The sequence below is a fragment of the Amaranthus tricolor genome, chromosome 5 (assembly GCF_026212465.1).
Source record: "Amaranthus tricolor cultivar Red isolate AtriRed21 chromosome 5, ASM2621246v1, whole genome shotgun sequence".
NCBI lineage: Eukaryota > Viridiplantae > Streptophyta > Magnoliopsida > Caryophyllales > Amaranthaceae > Amaranthus > Amaranthus tricolor.
The window spans coordinates 24338758-24360380 of record NC_080051.1 but is presented as its reverse complement, the minus strand read 5'-3'; the positions used below and the strand labels follow the sequence as shown (position 1 = coordinate 24360380).

General features: G+C 30.9%; 3 protein-coding genes and 1 long non-coding RNA gene across 4 annotated transcripts; 3 read left to right on the top strand and 1 right to left on the bottom strand.

Moving 5' to 3' along the window:
* Positions 1-1724: 1724 nt before the first annotated feature.
* LOC130812992 (uncharacterized) lies at positions 1725-4972 on the bottom strand. Its single transcript, XR_009042151.1, has 2 exons — positions 4831-4972; positions 1725-2035 (listed from the first exon to the last, which is right to left on the bottom strand). It is a non-coding gene; the product is annotated as an uncharacterized LOC130812992 (long non-coding RNA).
* On the top strand, positions 2891-5374 carry LOC130812988 (cytochrome P450 736A117-like). The gene is made up of 2 exons (XM_057678658.1): positions 2891-4079; positions 4715-5374. The coding sequence occupies exons 1-2, from the start codon at positions 3168-3170 to the stop codon at positions 5372-5374; spliced, it is 1572 nt and encodes a 523-aa protein (XP_057534641.1). The 5' UTR covers positions 2891-3167.
* A 5460-nt stretch (positions 5375-10834) lies between these two features.
* Positions 10835-12062, top strand: LOC130813599 (uncharacterized). Its single transcript, XM_057679436.1, has 4 exons — positions 10835-10922; positions 11290-11402; positions 11511-11671; positions 11786-12062. The coding sequence occupies exons 1-4, from the start codon at positions 10835-10837 to the stop codon at positions 12060-12062; spliced, it is 639 nt and encodes a 212-aa protein (XP_057535419.1).
* Positions 12063-15672: 3610 nt separating this feature from the next.
* Positions 15673-21331, top strand: LOC130812985 (cytochrome P450 736A117-like). Its single transcript, XM_057678654.1, has 2 exons — positions 15673-16775; positions 20530-21331. The coding sequence occupies exons 1-2, from the start codon at positions 15732-15734 to the stop codon at positions 21139-21141; spliced, it is 1656 nt and encodes a 551-aa protein (XP_057534637.1). The 5' UTR covers positions 15673-15731; the 3' UTR covers positions 21142-21331.
* The last annotated feature ends 292 nt before the right edge of the window (positions 21332-21623 follow it).

The window sequence follows — 21623 nt, the reverse complement described above, 5'->3', positions numbered from 1 at the left end:
TATTTTTTTTGTATGACACTTACATTCTTTTTTTTTATAATGTCATTTACGTATATAACTTGCATATTCATCTTCCTTACATATTTCTTTCAATTTTATATAATTTTTTTTAATCATTTATACCTATTTTTCTTATTTTTAACTGTTACGGATATTATTTGGGATAAAAAAAAATACAACTTGAACATAGCGGAGCAAAAATAGAACTATGCTCCTTGTAAACGTGCTTTTCAAATCAATGCATGTGCCTTTTATGCCTGCTCATGTGCTTTTACTAAAAATTTCGACACATAACATGATCATTTCTTTTTCATATGTTTACTTTTCAAAATATTCAATGTATTCTTTTTATTTTTCATACTTTACTTCATTTTTGACCTAATTATATAAGAGTTTTTAAATTATAAAAAGCAAATTTTGAGGAGTAAAGGAGTATTTTTAACTTTGTCCATTATTTTAATAAAATCAAATTTTATAAACTTGGTTTTAAATTATACTCCATAGAATATTATAAAATAGTTCATTAATTATGTATACTTTTTATAATGTTTACTATCTAAAGATTTAAATTAATAACTTATAAATAAGTTATTTCCTTAAGAGCAATATTGACTTGCCTATCAATATATAGGTTTCGGCCATAACAAAGAGACAAAGTTATGTAAGCAATCCAATTTCCAACTAATTGCAACATTAGTTTAAAGGGGGGATAATAATAATAATAATAATAATAATAATAATAATAATAATAATAAAATATGCACAAAGAGCGAGTTTTACGTACTCTAATGTAATGCTGTCCAATGATAAAGATAAGTGCAATTACTTTAATATCATCCGGCTAGGAAGTACAGAAATGTCATACATACTCCTTTATCCTTAGCCAAAACATTATTAAATGATTTTTTTATTTTTATATAGAATTAACTGCTATTTTATTACTTTAATATCATTAAGCCAACAAATGATGTATTAGGTCTTTTGAGATATTTTGATTAGATATCACGATGATGTTTTGAACTAATTTGTGTCAACGAATCAATTCAACTAAAATTTAGCTAATTATTACGACCCTAAAATATGTTTTATATACTCTTCCGTTTCTCTTTAAATGTCTCATTTATTTTTGGATTACTATTCGTCAATCATTCTTAATTCATACATCAAAACATAGTCAAATGAAATTTCTTTGATTCGTCTCGACATAAGATTTATTAATATTTAGTTTTTATAATTTTTAATTATACACAGTTATCGCTATTAAGTATTAAATTGGTGCATTAGCAAACGTACAAAAAGCAAATAGGACATTCAAAATGAAACAAGAGACTATAATATATCAAGTCTTCTCATATGAGAGTCTATTTGGACCAAAAGTATGATGTAACACATGACTTCCTCATACTAAGTGAATGGTGAATTAAATTCTAACACATGACCTTTTATTATGTTGAACTCTAATACCAAAAACTTAAGCTAATGGTAGTAACGCTGTGATATACTATATACTCTATGAACTGAAATGCGAAATCCATATTAAATTATGTGTTGTTTGCAAGTACATAGTAGTTCATGACAACACAAAGAATGCCTTTTAGTTTAATGATTTAATTAACTTTTATTCGAGGAGAGTTTACAATATTTTCAAATTACTATAATAACAACTAGTTATTAATTTAAATAATAAGCAATACATGATATTAATTAGTTTTATACTAATAAACTTGACAAAGTCAAAAGCTTGTATTGATGAAAGCCATGAATTAGGTTAGAGTAACAAATGAGCATAACAAATAAAGGATAAAGAATACTATTTTGTATTGAAAGCCATAAAATGATTGATAAAGACACAAAATACATGAACAAATATATTCACTATCTGCTACCTTGTTTGCCCAACCAGTTTTGCGAGACTGTTTCAAATACAGTAAAGGAGATAAAGACTCCATGGATATACTGCTTCTCGGTTCTCTCATCCAATTAGCTACTTCCAACTTACAAATATGGTCACAGATATACATAACTCATACTCCTTCTGTCAAAAAGAAATAATCGCAACTACAAATGGATTAGATAATTTTCTAAAAATTAAGTAAAAGCGGTTAACAGTCAGATTTGAATGGATGAGATGAAAATGTAATTTAAATGTTTAAATGAAAACTAAAGAAAAAATATAATGAGCAAATTTAATGAAACGGACTAAAAAAATATGCTGATTTTGGGAATTGGGACAGAGGAATAATATAAAACTTCAAGATCTAATCTAAATCTAGCCCTTTTCTCCTAGGTTGATCACTATAATTTTGTTCTGTATGCATTTCTTCTATTACTTAAAAGATAATAATATATATATATATATATATATATATATATATATATATATATATAAACACAACTTGCATTAAATTATATACTTTTCTCATTATTATATAAGAGTTAGTCTAGCCATTTATTGATTGAGTTATTTCAGTACATATGTTAGGGTTAAATCTTCTATTTGTGACAATTTAAAATAATGATTTTAGAAGTTACGTCTTATCTCAGTTCAAACTAGTACCACTTTCCTAGGTAAAGTCTTATATTTGGTTTTCATTTAGACTCTCCCTTTTCTTCAGCTTACCATGTACGTTACCCTGAAAAAAATTTTGATATCAATGATGTATAACTGTTAATCAATGAATTAATAGTAAACGTTAAAGAAACGAACAATTGACAACTTTAAGAAATAAAAAGGTCACTTAACATATACACATTTTAATTCAAAAAACATCACATACATACTATTCAGTGCACCATGTCAATTGTCAACGCTTATTACGTACACAGACTACTTCTATAAAACCTATCAACAGCAAGCAAACAAGATCATACCAACATTGCTAAGACAATGTCTACTCTTGTAGGAGTTTTCAAGTTATAACTTCAGACTTGAAAGAAAAAGTATGTGTATCATATACAAACGATCCTACTAGAATAAAGCTATACCAAGTTATTTGATCCTTCGCCAAAACCTCAAAAAGTTCCTTCTTCACCCTCGTTTTCTTGATGCTTTAATGTAGAGGTGCACATTCGAGTGCGGTTGTTGGGTATGATGTCTCAAGTCTAGTTGACTTCAGTTCTTGAGTGCATGTAAATATCTTGGTTATTTCGAGTTGCATGTTAGCGTCATGGTAATGGAAGATTTTCTACCTATGCATCCAATCTCTATTCCCTTCATTTTTTTATCCTTATTCTACATATGGCTCAAAAAGAATACAGCCATTAGACAAATTTTACCTCCATCTCCCCCAAAGCTGCCTATACTAGGGAACCTTCACCAACTCGGGCAATACCCTCACCAAACTCTTCAATCCATGTCTCGGCAATATGGTGAGCTTATGTTGCTTCACCTCGGCAGTAAGCCAACTCTTGTTGTATCATCAGCAATTGCTGCTCGAGAAATTATGCAAAAAAATGACATCATATTCTCTAACAGACCTCAGTCTATTATCAGTAAAAGACTCATATATGATAGGAAAAATGTTGCGGGTGCTCCTTATGGAGAGTATTGGAGGCAGATGAAGAGTATATGTGTGCTTCAGCTTTTGAGTAACAGGAGAGTTCGGTCCTTCCAAAATGTGAGGGCGGAAGAAGTGACTGTCATGATGGAGAAGATAAGAAAGACGACATCTGCTGTCAATTTGAGTGAAGTATTTATGACGTTTACAAACGACGTGATATGCAGGATTGCATTTGGGAGGAAATATAGTGGAGAGGAAAGTGGAGTGAAGTTCAAGGAATTGTTGAAAGAGTTTGTGGAGCTTTTAGGCACATTTACGGTGAGTAATTTCATACCATGGCTCACTTGGGTTGATCGATTAAATGGGTTGCACGACAAGGTGAACAGAGTTGCTAAAGAGTTTGATGAGTTTCTAGAGGGAGTCGTTGAAGAGCATATAAGCCGAAGATTGAAGGAAGGAAATAGTGGGACAATTGAGAGAGATAGAGTTAAGGATTTTGTGGATGTTCTACTCCAGGTTCAAATGGACAATACAGCCGGTTTTCCCATTGACAGAGATAGCATCAAAGCTCTCATATTGGTAAGTCTTCCTCATCTCTTAGCCATATTCATAGCTCTCATATCGGTCCCTTATTTCGATGGGGTAAAGATTTATACTTCTTTGCTTTTGGATTATAATGGACTAGAGTAAAAATGACTCGTTAAATCTAGCAAAATCTTATTGTGTGAAGTTACAAATGATGTTTGCCACCAAAGGTTAATCAGAAACAACCTCTTTGTTATTTAAAGTTGCATATATCTGACGACCCCTTAAACCTCATCCTAGATGGAAGTCAATTAATGACATTGGGTTTAACAGAATGTTGTTGTATTAAAGGGCTCATAAACAATCAAATTTTCTAAACAATCGACAACTTTGCATTGGTAGTTAACTACTAACTAGGTCTGCTAAAAGCCTAAAATAGATTGTCCAGCTTCTCACAACACAGCTACGGTATGTTAGACAGTTAGAGGTCCATCAACTTCCATCAATGGTTTTAACATAAATTAGAAAGCATAAGCACTTCCTATGACAAGACGGTATCTACCGACTGTCATAGCAATCAATAAGATAACATGCTCAATTGCTATACATAGCTAGTGTCATAAAAGATGTAAGCAGCTTAGTTTTGTAATACTTAGCAAGCATATATCATTCTGATCTACTTTATTCAGGATATGTTTGCGGGTGGAACTGATACAACATATACCGTCTTAGAATGGGCAATGACAGAGCTTTTGAGAAATCCTAAAATTATGAAAAAACTGCAAGAAGAAGTGAGGGAAATTACCAGAGGACAAGCAGACGTATCTGACGACGATCTAGAAAAGATGAAGTTCTTGAAGGCAGTGATCAAAGAAACACTTCGACTTCACCCTCCAATTCCATTGTTGGTTCCTCGAGAATCAACTCAAGATGTCAAAATTAATGGCTATGACATCACTGCTGGGACACGGGTTATCACTAACGCTTGGGCAATCCATCGAGATCCAGCAACTTGGGATGAGCCTGAGGAATTCCAACCAGAAAGATTCATGAACTCTACAACAGATTATAAAGGACAAGACTTCAAACTGATTCCATTTGGGTCTGGCAGGAGGGGCTGTCCAGGGATCTCGTTTGCCATAGCCAACAATGAGCTCGTACTAGCAAATATATTGAGTAAATTTGACTGGGCATTGCCTGGAGACAAAAAGGATGAGACTTTGGATATGAGACAACGTACAGGACTTACAATCCACAAAAAAGTTCCTCTTTTTGCGGTTGCAACTCCTTATACTAGCATGAATGAGGAATATAGTTTGTTCAATGAGGAATATCTACAAGCAGAATAGTTATTATACTCTTGACCCTTTTAAATTTTCCCTGTTTATATTTTGACAGCGAGGATTTTGCAAACAGAAAGTCACGTAGACCCGATTTAAAGTGTCTACTTTATATACCAGAATTTTCATATAGTATGGCCCTTTCTAATTCTGGGCACTAGGCAAATGCCTACCTTGCCTGTGGTAAGGAACGGCCCTAGCTCCATGTTCCCAATTTAGAGAAAAAACTCAAACAAAGTGTAATGTTCCATCAAATACAATAAAGAACATGACCACAGGAAGTAGGATTATATGCTTTCGGAACTGATTCAGTAAAGCACAACAGGTTCATGGTTATGTGCTTTTGGAACTGATTCAACTTCAACAAGCTTCTAGAGTACACTTAAGGGTATGTTTGGACACCATTTTCAAAGGGAAGGGGAGGGAAAAGGAAGGGAAAGAAAATGGTGGAATGTTTTTCTTCCAAATCAAGAATATATTTATTTTGTAAAAAACATAGAGCAATTGTTTTTTTCCAATTCCTTTTCCTTCATCCCCATGATGTCCTCTTTTGCTATCCAAGCGAAAGAATTCGATCCCTCTATTACCTTTCCTTTCCTATCCTCCCATTTCCATCCATTCAAACATAGTATAAAGGAGAATACTTCCCCAAAACCCTTCTATAAATAATGTTCAACTGTTACTGTTAATACTGAAGGCTACATCCTCCACCTTCTAGAAATTACAAGTTTTGTCATTAATTTGCAAACAAATAACGAGTATAAATCCATGCTTCCTTGAATAAATATGGGGGAAAACATAATTCATCATAATTACAGTTCAAACTTACAAATTAAGGGTTTGAAACCCAACCCAAAAGTTGTTCAATTAAAATGGAATACAAGATAACATTTGAAGTGGAGAAACCAATCTTAAGATAGAACAACACTCAATACAGGCATACTACAAAAGCCACCAAAATCAACAGGCAACAGCATACAACAGAATACTCAAGAAAGATTAGGGTACAGAAAAAACAACAGAATAAGAAAAACTATTCCATTCCCATCAAAATAGAACCCATTTTATCCAGATTGAAAAAATTAGTCACCTCCAAGATTGGATTGATGTTCATTTACCTCCAAAAGAAAAGGAACGAAAATCAAACCTTGTATCCGTAAGAAGTTTAGTCGGAGATTGAATTGATAATTAAATACACGCTACGCTCTCACAAGTTTTAACTGCTGATTTTTCATAATTTTTACAAATAATCTCACAAAACCATGAATAATCAATATAGCGGAAACTTGAAATAAATAAGATCTTTCATAGAAAAATAATTAATTATTAATTTTAAAATTAATTAGGTGATATGATATCTTATGACTCTTCTCTTCATATAAATACATTATTTTAAACTAAAATTTTCTATTCAGTATATTTCAATAGCACTTTTAGTAGTTTTTTAATAATTATTATAGTGTTAAATAAAAATTATATATTTTATTCCCTATTACGTAATTAATCTGATTATAAGAATTAAGTAAAATAATTAAACTAGTTTTCTTATAATTGACCTGTTAGACCTGTTAGTCACACGTATACTATCGTCACATTATCACTAACAATCACAATGGAATTAGTTAGAACTAACATCAAATGTGACAATCACGTTCACAAAGGACAAAATTTGCTATATTTGAAATTTAATCTTTTTATATAAGGGCTTTTGACATCAAATTTGTTTATTTATCAATAATGTCTCAATGTTATTTTTACTTAATATATACTTTTAACTTAAATTTTTATTTCATCTACACATTTTTCTAATTTTGTCGTACAATAATAATTCGCCTACTCTTAATTTTTCCATCAAATACCTATAAAATAAATTTAACATGAAATATAAAAGTAACTAATTTTATATTGGACAACGTCTAACTTAGAGCTTAGGTGTAGGATGTCATGCAACTAATCTAGTCAATGTACACAATGCCAACAAATAACCATCCGTCGGTTAGTAAGAGATTCGAAGTTACAAACCAAAAAAGCAACAAGTTTTATATAAGACTATTTTATAATGAGATTGGCTCACACAAATAATTGGCTCACACAATTATTTATATTTGTGAAAAATTTATTTTTTTTGTATATATAAAATTTTAATTTAAATTAATCCTAAAATGTTTTTTTCTTTTTTTAATAAATTAGGATTTGACCACCTCATATTAAGTCATCTCACGGTGAAACGATCTTAATAAAGAATTTGTAATTGAGCAGTTGACACCCAACAACATTTTCTTGAGACATATACTCCTTCTCATATTCCACATGTTGTAATATTATTGCCAAGGAAAATTTGGTTGGCAAATAAGAAAAAAATAGTGAATAATTGAAATGAGTAATTAAATTTTGAAATGAAAAGTGAAAATAAATTTAGGGTTAAGATTAAAGAAAAAAGAATGAGTTCATTGCAAGAAAAAAGAAGATTCAAAATAAATTAGATAAATTAAAATGAAAAATATACATCACCATATAAAGTATAGGAAAGAAATCAGTGCTCGCTAGATTTATTATGAGAAGAAATGGAAAGAAATCATATAAAAATATAAAAAAAATGAAGGAAGAAACTCCTTATTAATATTAGTCCGACTTTCATATAAATACACGAATCTTACAAAATCTGTGAATCAACAGTATATATACAAATATTATTTTAAGTTTAACTTGTTGTTTGAATAAATTACTACAATTAACATATAGATGATTAATTCACAAAATTAATTTGATTGATTATTTTTTTTATTTAGCATTTATTTGATGTTAATTGAGTGGTTGTTATTATATAATACTAGACATGTAGAAATATCACATATTTCTTTTTATAAGCAATACTTCTCAAGACATACATGCAAATACATATTTTCAACAGCTAATATCAAACTAATCTAATAACACCTTAAGAAATCAAATTAATTTACTAATAAACCATAAAAATTCAAATTAATCTACTCATAAAACCATAAAAATATGTAATGTCATCATAAAAATATGTCTCAATTAAAAAAAGAAAAATCAAACTAATCTAAGAAAAATCATAACAAACGAATTATATATAATAAAATTTTAAGTAACCAACCCTAGAACATTTGATATTGCCCATGCCTTTGTAGAGGAACATTATGCACCATGGGAATTGCATGGGCACGTTTGATGGGGGCAAAACGGCAACGTATGATGATGATGCTCCAAGACTTTTAACAAATCCTGACCCTTGATCATAGCTCATATGATGATCTATCCCACCCATAGCATTCCAATTATTGTACATAAACCAATTATTACTACTATTATCATCATCAACTTGTTTAGTGAACACATTAGGATTGTAGGTCACTAATTGATGATAAAATTGATCTTGATTATGACCATTATTATCACTAATTATAGGATAATTAAACCAAGAAAATGGATTATACCCTTCAACAATATTAGGGTACCCTAGAATTTGATGATTATCATCATAAAAATTTGTTCATTAGAAACCATTAGGGTAGAATTAGTTGGTGTTGCTTGATAGTTTGGTAATACTAATGCTTCAACTTGATTAAGGTTACTATAATCATTATTAGTACCATTAATCATGTCAATCCTTTGCTTAACAACCTCCATTTTTTGATCTAAATAAACTAAAAATTCCATAAATTGTTCTAAACTAAATCCATCAAGAGAAGAAGCCCAATTAAGATATTTATTTAGAGCATTTTTACGCTTTATTTTAATCAAATCTTGGCTAGCCTTTCTCTTCCACCCATCAAACATGTCAATCAAATTTAAAGACCTTTTGTTCCTCTCTTCAAGAGGAACCCTTAAAAACCTATCAATTATACCCTTAACCATTTCAAAATCCCTTGATTAACCCAAATCATTAGGGTCACTATCCCCTTTGAAGGCATAAACTTCAGCTTCTAAGGACACTTGTCCTTCTTTATAAGGGTATATAATTATGCAAACTGGTACATTGCATAAAATTGAAAATTCTTGAGTTTTTTTAAGTAATCATTTTTTTCTTTTAGTGTAAGTAGTATTTTTCCTTAGTTATGAATTCCATTGATATCTTTGCTTTACCATAATTGTGGAAACAAATTAATGGCTTACATGGAATTGAAGTCCAAATATTGAATTGATCATTTATTTTGAAATCTTAGAACAAGTAATAAATGGGCCAAATTTTTACACTTCAAAATATAGCCTTTTACCCTGTCATTTGGAAATTCTGTTAACTACTATTTTTATATCTCTAAAATTTTTTTTGCCTCTTTTTAATTCCTCTCTCAATTTTTCTATAAACCCTAATTTTTTCCCGTTCTCTCTCTACAAGCTTCTGTAATAAGAGAGCACAGCCATTAATGGTTGATTATTGTTCAAGCTCGAGTACAAGCAAGACGTGCGCGTTTGGTGTTGGAAACTCAAACTGAACAACAGAAAGCCATAGCAAGAGGCTCGTGTTTAAGAAATAGAGGTACTTGTTGCTCCATTTCTATGGAATTATAGCTTATTTAATCATTTTAACTGAACTTTGATAATCTCCAAATATTTTTGATCTTAATTCTTGGCATCATTCATAAAACCATAGTTGCTATTTTGTGTTACGTATTTTTTTTCTACATTACTATAGAACATGGTGCAAAAACTCGCCCGAGTTGACTCAAAACGGACGAGTTGGAACGATTTTGCAATATACCGTTCCGAAACCCGTTTCTACATTACGATATAGGCCTTTTGAACCGGACTTATCGCTTGTGATGGTCGCGATTTGTATTTGTTTGGGGCAAAATCATGTTAAAACCAACAATTCTACCCAAAATACCCAAAAAAAAAATATGAAAAAATAACTAAAAAATACTTACTAATGCGACTGAGAAACTATTATACTGATGTAAGGTTAGGGCGTAAAACTTTGAGTGCTTGAAAATGGAGTACATGGGTAGTTTGGTGGGAAGATAAGAAAAAGATGAGAAAGGATGGTACAGTACTCTACTTGTTTCTATAAGAATCCCATGTGATTATGATGGTGGTGGATGGACGCCTAATACTTCATGAATTTTTTTGATTTTTTTTATAATAATACTCCCTTCTACTTATTTTACTTGTCCTATTTTTTGTTTACACTTGTTGAGGTAACATTTTAACTCTTAATATATTTTAACTTATAGATTAAGAATAAAATACAAATTAAAAGTGATTAATAAATAGTGACAAAAAATAAATGGGACAAGTAACTAGAACCGCTATCGCGTTTTAACATCATGACTGTATCTTAAATTATTGTGGCCTCGTGTTTGGTTCAAGAAGAGTATGTTGTATTGTTATTGATTATTCATGATTAACAACGTGAAAGCTCTATGATGATTTTTGTTTCATATTTCATCCTTTAAATATCAAATGCTAAGAAATAATTTTAATTTTACATCTTTTTAATTGTAGAATATGTCAAAAGAATTAATTATTCAAGAGTCACGAAAGCGTACAAGGAAAAATGATGATGGTAGAGATAATGTTTTGTCAATTGTGATTTGTGAGTTTCATTTTAGTAGTTTTAGGAGTACAATATAGTCAAAAGTACAGGGTGAGAGAGGTCTCTTGGGATGAAAAGTTTCGTGCTCAAAAGAGGGTCTTTTGGATGTTAGACTTGAAAAATGATAGGAAATGTAACGATCAATTGCATTTTGACCCACACTGCTTTGAAAAGTTATGTAACATTTTGCAAATCAATGGAGAATTAAAGACTACTTGATATGTAACGATGAAAGATATTGTCGCAATGTTCCTTCATATTCTTGCCCATGATTTAAAAAATAGAGTAGTACAAGGGATCTTCGCTCGTTTAGGAGAGACAGTGAGTCGTTAGTTTCACATCATACTTGAAGCCGTACTAAAACTAGGGAAGTACTATATTAAACCAGTTAGTCACAATACTGATTGTTCCGATGACATTAAGTGGAGGTACTTTAGGGGTGTTGTTGGAGCCCTTGATGGGACCCATATAAAAATGACGGTGCCTATTGAGGATCGACTGCTATCGAGATAGAAAGGGGATATAAGCACAAATGTCATGGCTTCCTGTGATTCAAATCTTTGTTTCATTTATGTTTTACCTGGTTAGGAAGGATCGGCTTCAGATCCTCGCATCCTTCGCAATGCTCTTCGGAGGCCTAATGGACTGAAAATACCTAGGAATAAATTTCTTCTTGTTGATTTGGGATTCACTAATGGTGAAGGATTCTTAGCTCCTTATAAAGGTACTCGGTATCATTTAAATTTAAGGTGAGGGAATACTCCAACAAATTATAAGGAGCTTTTTAACTTGAGGCATTTCTTGGCTCGAAACACAATTGAAAGAGCTTTTGGGTTATTGAAGAAACGTTGGAGTATTCTCAGACATTCAAGTTGTTTTGGAAAGATGACTCAAGTTAGAATTGTAAATGCTTGTTTTATACTCCATAATTTCTTGAGGGAAGAGAAACTGGAAGAAGGGGATTTATTACATGAGGTAGATAATGAATTATCAAATGTAACCGGAATTGATGAAGAAGAGGAAGAAGCTTACATTTCACTTGTGCGTTCATCACCCAAGTGGAATAAATTTAGAGATGAGCTTGCAATAAAAATGTTTGCGGATTACCAAAGGCGAAGGGCACAACCTAGTAACAATTAAAGTGGAGAGATATTGAACACTAGTGGAAAAAAGGTCATTTGCTACGGTTTTTTGGCCATTATTTGCTGCGGTTTTGGCCCCAAGCAATAGTGATAGCAGCAAATGGCCAAATTTAAATGCTGCGGTTTAAAACCCCAGCAAAAAGGCATTATTTGCTGCAGTCAGCCCCCAAAACCGTAGCAAATAAGTGGCATTATTTTTTTCGTTTTATACTAATAATAATCCAATAATAATGTACAATGTAATAACAATGATTAATCCAATAATAATCCAATGATAATCAGAAATAATCACCAATAATCTCTTTGTAATAATAAACTCTCAATCGTATATATAATATAATATTATGTACGTACACATATATATAATATACATTAAAGTCCTAAAAAATTTATACTAATTACAATTTATCAAGGACAAAAATTAGCAAGATACGGGGCAATCTTGTCTTTTAATTTGCGCATCTCTCCACTTCTCAGAGGGCGTGTTTCCCTTGGAATGTCGTATAAAACCTATAATATAATATAAAATTAAAAGATTAATAAACATTAGATTTTTACCAATAATAATAATTTAAGAATGTAACAAATACTTACGGTATCTATATTTTCGACTCCAAAATCCTTCGCGGATTTTATAATATCGTCCATTTACTTCAACGTGTGGTAGCCGCAATCAACGGAAGTAGAAGGTTGTTGAAAGCACTAAGAAAAAATAGATGTTAGTGCCAAAAAAGCTTAAAAACGCATACAATCGCAACTTAATACGTAATTTCTAGCATATGACTATGATTTTCAATTCTAACCACTTCAACACAATGATATATACCAAATAGTGTTGTGTGCCAAGTTTCGTGCAAAACAAACCAAGTTTGAACTACTTTATGCGCAAAAGTAGCAAAAGCGCTTAAAAACCCTTAAAATCGCAACTTAACACGTAATTTCTAGCATATGAGTATGATTTTCAATTCTAACCACTTCAACACAATAATATATACCAAATATGTTGTGTGCCAAGTTTCGTGCAAAACAAACCAAGTTTGAGCTACTTTATGCGCAAAAGTGGCAAAAACGCTTAAAAACGCATAAAATCGCAACTTAACACGTAATTTCTAACATATGACTATGATTTTCAATTCTAACCACTTCAAAACAATAATATATACCAAATAGTGTTGTGTGCCAAGTTTCGTGCAAAACAAACTAAGTTTGAGCTACTTTACGCGCAAAAGTGGCAAAAACGCTTAAAAACTCTTAAAATCGCAACTTAACACGTAATTTCTAGCATATGACAATGATTTTCAATTCTAACCACTTCAACACAATAGTATATACCAAATAATGTTGTATGCCAAGTTTTGTGCAAATCAAATAAAGTTTGAGCTACTTTATGCGCAAAACAAACACTGAAACCCTTTCATCCCACATCTTTCTCAAATCCTCAACGAGAGGTGCAAGATATACATCTATGTCATTGCCAGGTTGTTTAGGACCCGAGATAAGAAGCGAAAGCATAATGTACTTACCCTTCATACACAACCAAGGTGGCAAATTATAGATCACTAAAAGTACCGGCCAAGTACTATGTTGAGAACTAAGATTGTCGAATGGGTTCATTCTATCCGTACACAGTCCGAGCCTTAAATTACGAACCTCATCCCCAAAAGCCTTATGCAACCTATCAATACTCTTCCACTCCAGAGAATCAGATGGATGTGTGAGCAAGTGACGTTTCTTCACCCTATCTACATGCCATCTCAAATTTAACGCATCTTCTTTATAGAAAACAAGCGCTTGAATCTAGCTATTATTGGAAGATACCACAATACCTTAGCTGGGGGCCCTTTAGCATCCCGAACCCCTTTACGCTTGTAGCGTGATAACCCACACCTAGGACACTCTTCTAAGTTCTCGTTAAACTATAAATAAATGCTAATCAAAGATACTCTAATGGTATAGATATTGGTCAATATCAAATGACATGTCATTTTTTTCTACCCAATAAATGAGTTCCATTTGGCAAATTATTTTTAATTGTGACCTTTAGAATTTTTCAAGTTTTTTAGTATAATGCATGATAATGTATAATGTCAATAATATATTATGCAATATATTTATATTTTCTGATTTACACAATTAAACTATAAATAAATGTTATTCGAAGATACTTTAATGGTAGAAATATTGTTCAAGATCAAATGCGATATCATTTTTCTTTAGCCAATAATTAGTTTCATTTGGCTAACTATCTTTAGTTGATACTTGGAATTCTCTAGCTTTGTAGTATAATGTATGATTTCATTTAGAGAATTCTCTTTAATTTTGACAATTAAAAATTTTCAAAATTTGTAATATAATATATACGTACTCTTTAATAAATTATATTTTTTTATCAAGTTATAATTACCCTAAAAATTTTTAAGACTAAAATTACGTCAGAATATGTTGAGTATTGCTTTAATTTTTTTAGTAGTTTTGATGATTAGAATCTTGATTGATTTTACATGAAGAAAGTATAATTAATATTAAATCAAAGAAAAAGAAACTAGACAATTCAGTAAATTAAACAAAATCTTTATAGATACGGTACCCACATAGAAATAATCAATTAGTTTTGGACGCTTATCATTAATTCATAATTATCTAAACATATGAATCGAATTTATGGCAACCATAAATCAAGTCCTACGTGTTGGATAATTTGCTCCATTTATAAATAAAAGTAGCTGAAAAAAAAAAAGGTAATTTTTATGGAAGTAATGGGGAGATGCACTATAATTATTGTGTTTGGATTTACGGTCTTAATTTTTATTTTATTTTCAGGAAAAATGTTTTAAAATTTTTTATTTATTGTCCATCTATTATAAATAATTTCTAATATTGATTACTTCCTCCGTTCCTTAATGAAATCTCCACAAGAAATGTTCACGGAAATTAAGAAAAAATAGAATCTTTTAGATAGTGAATTTATTATTTTATTGAATAATAATATTTTAAGAATGTTAGTGCAAAAAATATGGAGGCCATAATTAATAAAAAAATATTTTTAGAAAGTTAGTGGAAAACATGTGGATAACACAAAAAATATATAAAAATATTAACATATAGTTAGTGGAAGATATGTGGGGACCAAAAGCATTATTAAAATATTAAAATGTGGATGAATAAGGTTATTTTTGTCCAAAACTTGTGACATAAATAGAAAGATCTCTATGGAAACAACATTTGGAACATCCCTAAATGGCAAATAAGAACTTCTTTAGGGAATGGAGGGAGTATTTTTAAGTAATCCAACCTTGTATTTTTTTGTTGATAGCATCATTTACCACATTTTATCCGGCTACTATAGGTACCCACTAGCCGTTACATTTACTCCTCCAACTTCCTTCTTATGCTTCGTCATTGGTCTACCTCTACTCCTCTTTTGTGATAGGTGGCCACATTATCTGGTTAAAATGCGATAAGGTGTTCTTACCAAATAATATACAAAGGTTGGATTATTTAAAAATAATCAATAATAAAGATTATTCACAATAAATGAAAAATAAATGAGATTATTAAATTCAAATTTTTCCTTATTTTTATTAATAAGTTATGACATAATCACGTCAAAACTTGTTTCACTCGTTTCGATATAAATTTTTTAATATTAACATTTTTCAATTTTTTAATGAAAAATCAAACATGCTTAAACTTAAAACTCCCATCATTTGGTGAAAACCTGATTGAGCAAACAAATCAATTGAAAATGGCTAACAATTACCAATGGTTAAAAATCCAAAACAACATATTTTCCTTACACCCATTAACAATCATACTCATGATCTTCTTCCTTCTAATCATCATTTACAAATTCCTTTTAATCACCCCCAAATCGAAAAAACACCTTCCACCATGCCCAACAAAACTCCCAATCATAGGAAACTTTCACCAAATTGACAAAAGACTACCCCACAGATCACTACACAATCTAGCCAAAAAACATGGAAAAATCATGTTACTTCAATTTGGTATAAAAAAAGTTCTAATAATCTCATCATCAGAAGGTGCATATGAGATAATGAAAACCCATGATCTAATATTTGCTAATAGACCAGCTTTAAGTATGTTTAAGAAGCTAATATATGACTGTAAAGATGTAGCAACTGCTCCTTATGGTGATTATTGGAGAAGAATGAGAAGTATTTGTGTTAATCAATTGTTGAATAATAGTAGAGTTCAAGCTTTTCATATTGTAAGGGAAGAAGAAATTAGTCATATGAATAAACAGATTAAAAACAGTAAATTAGTGAATTTGAGTAATTTATTGTCTAATTTTTCTACTGATGTGATTTGTAGGGCTGCATTTGGGATGAAATTTAATGGAAAAATTGATGGGATTAATTTTAAGGATTTGCATGAAAAACATGAGGAGTTAGTTGGGAGTTTTAATGTGGCTGATTTTGTTCCATGGTTAGGGTGGATTAATTATGTTAATGGAGTGGAGAAGGAGGTTAAGAGAGTTAAAAGAGATATGAATAGGATTTTGGAAGGGTTGATTGAAGAGCATTTGGATGGGTTTAGGAAAAATGAAGGGATAATTAAAGGAGATAATGATAGTAATTATGAGAATACAAGAGATTTTGTTGATGTTCTTCTTGATTTGCAAAAGGATAATTCTGATTATGCTGCTGAAAATAGTCTTACTAGGGAGAGCATCAAAGCTATTATTATGGTATGTAATTCCTCCGCTCTGAAATACCCATTACATTCTTTATTACTATTTAATATTTTAGTTTATTTTATACTCTCTTCGTTTTCAAAGTTGTTCTTATTTCTTATTTTAGGTTATCTATTTGTTATTCTCATCAAAAAATTTTCTATTTATATCACAAATTTTGGACAAAATTAACCTTATCATCCTCATTTTAATATTTTACAATTTAATCTTTTAAAAACAATTATGGTCCCATGTATCTTTTACCATCTTCATTTTTACATTTTAATATTGTTTATGATTTCCACGTGTTTTTCATTGACTTTATTTTTTCAAATATGATACTCCTCCTCTTCTTCTAATTAGTCTCATTTGACTTTTCACCAATTATTTGATGGGTCAAATGATATGAGACCATTTAGAAAAGAGAGAGAAAGAGTAATAAGTAAATTGTTACTGTTTTTTCATTAGATTAATTATAATAAGATAATGTGAGTGAGGATAATAAGATAAAATATAAATACTATAAATAGAATTGAGACTAATAGGGCGACTTAACTCTATTTAGAAATTGAACTAATAGAAAAAATATAAGAGAGTATAATTTATTCTTCGTTTTAATTTGTTTGTTACATCATCATCATCTTACCCAGTGTATCCCGCTCATAGAAAAACTATGGATAGGGTTTGGGGAGGGAAGGACGGCGGCAACTTATACCCATAATGGAGAGCGCGGCCAAAGAAGTCTCTCGGCTCGAGAAAGATCGAGAGACGTAATTACAGGGGAAAGATAAATTAAATGTCTATAAATAAAATAAATAAGTAAAAACAACTACGAAAAAGAAAACAAATAAACTAATAATAAAGAAACGAGAGAAGCATGAGGGCAAGAACACCAAAAGGTAATCTAAGAGGAAATCAGTAGTCTAAAACATGGATATGGCGTCTCCAACTATCTCTATCCCTAGTCAGGTCTTCAGAGAGGTTTAACTCACGCAAGTTAACTTTTATTTGTTCATTCTCGACTCCTCTTACCTTCTACTATAATGCTTTCTACCCTCCTCACAGGAGCGTCGAAAGTCTTTCTCTACACATGTCCAAACCACCTCAATCTATTTTTGCGCATTTTTCCAGAAATAGGAGCTATCCCTAATTTGTTGTTGCACTATGATTAAATTTATTGGTTTTAATTGAACATCACAACAACACAAATTCTTGTGAGAGATTGTCGTTTTGAGAGACTATCTCTAATTGTCGGCCTATTATATATTTTTAAAAATATTGTAAGTGGGCATTAAGAATGATGTAAATAGACATTTAATATATTAAAAATAGGCATTAAGAATACGATAAATAAGCATTTAGGATAATATAAATAGGCATTAAGAATATGGTAAATATGTATTAATTTTTGATGGATTGACCATAAAATACGTCTCTCAAAGAGACAGTCTGCCAAGCTGCACAATAAACTAAAATATTTGTCGTTCACGGTAATTAGATTAGGTGTTGATGGGCCTAGTGGAGCCATGATACAAACTTCTCCTTCCATACTTGTGAATTTTAAATTCGTTTAATTGTCACAATTTCCTAGTACAATTTATAAAGTTTGGTATATTACCAAAAAGACAAAAAAATTAAAAAAAAATTGATAAATGAATTAGAAAAAGTTAATAATCTCATTTTCGATCAACAATGGATAATCTCAAATTTGCATTAAACATGTCATTTTCCAACAAAAAAAAACTTAACAAAAATAATTCAGCTAGTTTTTTGAGAGACGTATCTCAAGCCCAACCCATTAAAGATTAATGCCTACGTACCTTATTCTTAGTGCATACTTATATTATCCTTTGTTGAGTCAAGACCCAATTCCCATGAGGTTAGTGATGGGTTCGATCAATTGATCATACATGCTCTATCTTGCATTTTTGAGAGTGAAGATGAGAGTGTTACTGCGTATGGACACATATGTTTTGGCTCACTTGATCAAGTGATGAATGATGATGAGTTGGTGTGCCTTAATGATGGGAAGGCACGAAGTTTAGGAAGCTTCTTTGTATGGAGCTTGATCGAGCCTTAATGTAGCAACTGTCTAGTAACATCAGGGAGCTAGATTGACCGGTTGAGCAGCATGCAATACTTACCCAATATGCGTTTCTGTTTACTTGCGGGATTTTGTGGGCTTTTAGGCCTTTTGTCCTAGGTTTGTCTATTATGTCTTAGGGCTATATAAGGAGTCTTAGAATATCATTAGAGTATAGAGAGAGGCATATGCAAGATTGAAAGCTAGGGTTCACACCATAAGAGCCCTTCATCCTTGTTTATGCATATTGCATGAGATTGAGTTTAAGGTTCAATCTTTTACTTTGAGAGGGTACTCTTGAAGCATATAAGGTGAGTCATTAATGTATTCTTACTTATATTAATGATAAGATACTTTGTTTGAGGGGGAGGTATCATTAGATACCTCGTATATTGTGTGTTGTTGTCATTGTTGTTGCTTGCTCTGTTTTTGTTGTTTACTTTGCATTTGTTTGTTGGTTGTTTCTTCACTATTGCATTGGCCCATTTACAACATCCTTAATGCTTATTTACCATATTCTTAATGTCTATTTCAGATGTCTTAAATATCTACTTACATCATTCTTAATGTCTACTTACAATATTTTACAAAATATATAATGGGTCAGCACAATTAAGGATGGTCCTCAAAGAGACCGTCTCTCACAACAATTTGTGAAAAAAATTTAGAAAGAATTTTTAAAAATAAAATAGATAATTTTTTTCTTTATTTTACCTTTTAATTTAAAATTATTTTTTGTGGTGGTTAACCTATAAAAAGCAGTAAACATTTGGGCAACAACAATTAAGCATAAGTAATAATAACGTTGAGATTATTCATTATTAATAAAAAATTAAGATTATTGTAAGGATTTTAGTCGTTGTAAGTCGCCCCTTCTTTTTCCTAAATTTACCTTGTAATTGAAAACAGTATTTACTTTGTTTCTTTTTAAATGTCTCATTTACTTTTAGGTTATTATTTATCAATTGTTTTTAATTTGCATTTTATTCTTAATCCATTCATTAAAATATAGTCAAATGAGATCTTGTTTTATTTTGTCTCAATATAAAATTTATTAACATATAATTTTTATAATCTTTAATTATACGTAATTATCACTATTAAGCATTAAATTAGCGCATTGACAAACGTAAAAAAGAACAAACAAGACATTTAAAATGAAGGCAAAGATATTAAAGTATAAAAAGTACAGTAAGTTATCCAATCCCATAAATCATGATTCATGTAGTAAGTTGCGTCTAAAACTTTTGTTCTTATATTATAATTGACTTCACAATATTTTTACAATAATCATTTTTAAAATGTTAATAATTTAATGACACTATTACTTTTAAGAGCATTGCTTAGCCCAGTAATTAAGGGTATTTTCTTTTACTCTTATAATAATTTAATTATTACCATTGCATATTAATACTACTTATAATAAATAAATCTAATTTTAATATTTGTGGTTAAGAATGAGGTTTAGGTGGATCCAATTACATAAACTTAGAAATTAGCGTAATTTTTATATGTTGTCATCTTAAATTTTTAATTGCCCCTTTTAATTTACTGTTCAAAATTCATCACTGTGAACACGGTTTGTGTCTCAAAAGGCCAAGGCCAAGGTCAACGCCCCCCAATGGTACGTGTACGTCAATTCACACCCTTAATTTATCCGGCCACTATTTATTTTACTTGATGCAGGACATGTTTGTTGCCGGATCCACAACAACTTTTGCAACTCTAGAATGGGCAATGTCAGAACTCCTAAGAAATCTGCATGCAATGGAAACTCTTAAAAGAGAGGTAAGATCAATCACAGGAGATAAAGAGATCATAACAGAGACCGATTTGAACAAAATGGAATACTTAAAAGCCGTGATCAAGGAAACATTTAGGCTACACCCTGCAGTTCCTTTGTTGTTACCTCGCGTCTCGACGAAGGAAACAACAATCAATGGCTACGACATTCCGGCTGGAACACAAGTCATCATCAATGCATGGTCTATACATAGAGACCCATCAATGTGGAATGAACCTAATGAGTTTAACCCAGAAAGGTTTATCAATTCTGGCATAGATTTTAAGGGGCAGCATTTTAATTTGATCCCATTTGGGGCAGGTAGAAGAGGGTGCCCAGGAATTTTATTTGGTACTGCAAATATAGAGCTCGTGTTGGCTAATCTTATGCAGAAGTTTGATTGGGCATTGCCTGATAATGTAGATGGAAAGAGTTTGGATATGGTTGAATATCCTGGCCTTACAACTCATAGAAATACTCCTCTTATTCTTATTGCTACTCCTTATTCTACCTAGTTTGGGTTTAATGAGGAAGGATAGGTTTGAAAAAACTAATTTATTTGGTAATAGTTGTATGCAATGTTGAGATTTCAATAAAATTGTTTGTGTTGAATTATATTTTCATTAGTTTATGCTCCAGATTCTTTTAAATTATTGGTAGTGTTACCAGCAGACTAAGAAAAAAGTTAGTGAAAGCATATATGACTAGTTTATATAGAATAATCCAACATAAATTATAATGTATATTTGAAAACTAAAAAGTTTTCATGTGTAGACGTTGGAGGACACCAGGGTTCGCCACTAGGTAGTGCCTTATAAAACTAATGCTTTCATAATGCATGCAAAAATATAGATTCAATCTATGGTAAAGGCTCCAAACCACTTTTAGTATCAATATGTGTGTTTAGATGTTGTCTTGACTCTTGACCTATATTTGAGGATGAAAAAGTTAGGTTTTAACTTGTTTATCTTAATGAATTTGTCTCATTTTATTTTCG

Bases quoted from the DNA above. Each gene is read 5' to 3' on its own strand.
- LOC130812988 (XM_057678658.1), top strand. From the start codon at position 3,168: ATGGTAATGGAAGATTTTCTACCTATGCATCCAATCTCTATTCCCTTC. The intron at 4,080-4,714 runs GTAAGTCTTCCT...TACTTTATTCAG, and splicing joins GCATCAAAGCTCTCATATTG to GATATGTTTGCGGGTGGAAC.
- LOC130813599 (XM_057679436.1), top strand. From the start codon at position 10,835: ATGTCAAAAGAATTAATTATTCAAGAGTCACGAAAGCGTACAAGGAAA. The intron at 10,923-11,289 runs GTGAGTTTCATT...TACTAAAACTAG, and splicing joins TGTTTTGTCAATTGTGATTT to GGAAGTACTATATTAAACCA. The intron at 11,403-11,510 runs GTGCCTATTGAG...TTACCTGGTTAG, and splicing joins GGACCCATATAAAAATGACG to GAAGGATCGGCTTCAGATCC.
- LOC130812985 (XM_057678654.1), top strand. From the start codon at position 15,732: ATGAAAAATCAAACATGCTTAAACTTAAAACTCCCATCATTTGGTGAA. The intron at 16,776-20,529 runs GTATGTAATTCC...TACTTGATGCAG, and splicing joins GCATCAAAGCTATTATTATG to GACATGTTTGTTGCCGGATC.